Genomic DNA, 3324 nt, shown 5'->3' with positions numbered 1-3324 from the left:
GAATGAGAAAAAATCTAAACCCTGTCAACTATTTGGTTGCCATGGCAGTATCTATATCAATGGAAACAAAACTCGCGTTCGCGACCCCCCCCCCCCGTACATCACGATTTGGATTTTGGACCCTCCCCTCGACTAATTACAAGTTTGATGAACACAGCTACAATCTTCAACTAACATTTTCATGTGTCATGTCTATGTTTTCTGATTTCAGTTGCAATGGTGTATGGAGTCATTGTCTACTGGAGTTTTTACGCCGAGAGCGATTGACTTTTTGGAAAAATCAATTCACTCAAGCTTATTTATTTAATCAATTTGTTTCAAAAAACAATCGTTTAATCTTTCCATATGATTTTACAATTATATAAATAAAAACTCCGCTTTTTGAAGAACGGAAGCAAAACAGGACTGTACAAAACCTTCCCGAAAAAAAGCCTCAAGGCCCTGGCCAAGAACAATATTACGTACAATTACCACATGTGAGTTTACCTTGTCTGGCTGGGGGACGTTAAGCAGGGAGTAGACCAGCTTAGTCTGGCTGGGGGACTTTAAGCAGGGAGCATAGGTACCAGCCTGAATTTCCCAGCTAAAGAAATAGCAAAGGTTGAGTGCGAAGGGCATCCACTCGTAAAATTTGTACCAAAACCAAATGTCAGCCCAAAGCAATCACTCTAGTAGTCAGGGCTGATTGAGAGGCTGACGAAAAACGCCAACCCCGTCTGTACACGGGAAAAGGCGAAGAAAACGAAGAAGATTCTATCTTGGGATATTTATTTACAAAAATAATGTTTTAAAGCCATATGTAGGTAGGTATCATATGTATGAATTTTGGCTGTTCAAATTTTAGTTTTTACTCGTGTGTTATTCGCTTTTAAAGCCATATGTAGGTAGGTATCATATGTATGAATTTTGGCTGTTCAAATTTTAGTTTTTACTCGTGTGTTATTCGCAAAAAAAACGAACATTTTTTATCTACTATAAAAGCTACATCTGTAATGCTACAAGTTTAGTATCAATTTCGCTGGTATATTACCAAGACAAATCTATTCTGAGGGTACCTACACCTTACACCAACACCATGCCTTGGACTCCTTGTGTGAACAGTTTCCTGGGATTCACAGATTTGAAAACCGGGATGATTATCCTGAGTATCATAATCCTGGTAAGTTTATGAAGAAAGAGAAAAAGAGGAAAGAAATAAATAGATATACCTACTTATTATTTGTTGATTTGAGAAAATAGTATATGAAACATGATCTTTAGAACTATACCTAGATAGACTAACAATCAATATCTTATAAATAAAATTGTAGATTTGTCTGTACATTGCTTAGAATCGTGAAATTTTTAGTTATTCTTACTCCTTATGTATCCCCGATTCCAAAAATCACATGAGAAAAATTTCTGTCTGTCTGTTATGCTAAATAGACCTCGGGTTGTCTTTTTTCACAAGAAAACGGCTCGACCGATTTTGATGAAATTTTTTGTGGTTGTTAAGAAGAGTACTCGGGGTGACATAGGCTACTTCAAATTGTCACATTCTATCCTGATTCAAAATGGCGGTTCAAAGTTATGCCTATTACGCTGCACTGATAGACTGTGAGGGAGCGCGCAGCGCGACCGTATGTGTGTGTGGTTTGTGTGTGATGGGTATGCGTGGTGTGATGGGTGTGGTGTGTGTGTGTGATGGGTGTGGTTTTTTGGCTTTATGGTTCTCTGGACAAAATTTGCACCACCACTTTCGTGTTCCTGGTAGAAAAACCTTTAATTTGATATATGTATAGGTCGACCAGGTTTGGATAAGTCCTATGGGGACAGACAGACACCGAAGCGAATACAATAATAGTCCGTCCACTATACCTTTTATTATTAGTAATAATAAAGGAAGGACGGACTAAAAAAGCCAAATTTCTGTAAAGGTTTCAAGTTGATATCTATTACCGTTTCCTCAAAAAGCGCGTGCGTACCTTTACCCCACTGCGTACCTTTGCCCCACCCTACCCTAATTGTTGGTGGTATTGTTTTTGTTGGTAGTCGTGGTGGTGTCGTTGTTGTTGGTGTTTGTTTTGTTGTTCGTGTTGTTTTTGGAGGAAAATTCGGTGCGGCGCGGCGATGGAAAGAAACAGATGGACAGGGATTCATAGTAACGTAGGAAATTGACGGATTCTCCCTTTGTATCGTTAATATATCCATAAATAACTGTTAATATATCCATAAATAACTATTTTTCAGAAAATTCAAAAGGGGTAGAAGTTATCAGGAGAAATTTAATGGGTTTCAGTGATGGAAAATTGAAGAAAAATCGAATTGAAAAAATGGTAGCTGTTATAGAGATAGGTACCAATCTTTTTCTCAAGTCTCTGGTTGTGTTTGAGGGAAGGCGTTTCCAAATGTGTGAGACCTATCTTTCCAAATGTGAAAATCCTGGATAACTCCGCCCCTGTTGAAAATCGGATCTGTCCAAATAGGTTTTTCTGGTAGCCCTTTAGGTCCTGCATCAACCCTCAAGCGTTTGCGGGACACCCTGTATATATTGACTGCTGAAAACCTCCAAGAGAAAAACAAAATTCAATATTCGTTTTCTCCTTTAATTGCAGGTGCTTTGCGTTGTGCCTATAGGTATATTGCTCCTAATGTGTGATGAACATGAACTCGTCATTCATCATCGTAAGTACCAGCTAGTACTTTACACTAAAACCTACGATTCCTAAGCGGAAGGGAAAGTAGCCCCAAGCCCCAACGCATATGAAATAATCTTAAATGGAGCAGTTGCAAATGGGTAAAAAATAAAAAATATTAATAGGTGGTCGATTCCTATGTAAAAAGTTGTGAAAAATCCAAATCTGAGGTCAAAACTCCGAAAAAAAAAAATGTGATTTTTAGGGGGGGGGGGGTTACTGATTGACAATAAGGGAAAAATTAAAAATGAACCTATGATTCTATTTCCTGGTTTCAGATTTTACGAAGAAGGCATTTGCGGAATTGGATTTTTCCTTGGATTTTTGTGTTACGTAGGAGTGACAGGTAAGAAAAATGAATTATACAATAGACAGAGTAATGTAGCCATAAATAGAGTAGAATAGAATATACCTTGTTTATCCTGCTCGAATGAAACTAAAAAGTCCCTTTACCCCAGCAGTCTAAACAAGGTCTCGTTTATTTTATGGGTTAAATAACATGGTACAACAATTTTTTTTTTTTAGGAATTTGCTTGATTAAAAAAAAGTATATCTATACAGAGTGTTTCAAAAGTCCGGGGACCCTTGAATATTTTTTGAATGGCTAAAGATGGGAACCTGAAATTTGGCATATAGTTATTTCTTATAA

General features: G+C 37.5%; 1 protein-coding gene across 1 annotated transcript in view; it reads left to right on the top strand.

Moving 5' to 3' along the window:
• The first annotated feature begins 932 nt into the window (after positions 1-932).
• LOC103519750 overlaps positions 933-3324 on the top strand; it is a 4369-nt gene continuing 1977 nt past the window's right edge. The window contains exons 1-2 of the mRNA XM_008484839.2: positions 933-1159; positions 2595-2664. Of these exons, the coding sequence (XP_008483061.1) occupies positions 1076-1159; positions 2595-2664 (154 nt within the window). The 5' untranslated portion in view covers positions 933-1075. The remainder of the gene's footprint in view (positions 1160-2594; positions 2665-3324) is intronic.

This window comes from Diaphorina citri, unplaced genomic scaffold, assembly GCF_000475195.1.
Source record: "Diaphorina citri unplaced genomic scaffold, Diaci psyllid genome assembly version 1.1 scaffold67, whole genome shotgun sequence".
Lineage (NCBI taxonomy): Eukaryota > Metazoa > Arthropoda > Insecta > Hemiptera > Psyllidae > Diaphorina > Diaphorina citri.
Note: the sequence above shows the minus strand (reverse complement) of the source record. Positions and strands in the feature narration are given on the sequence as shown.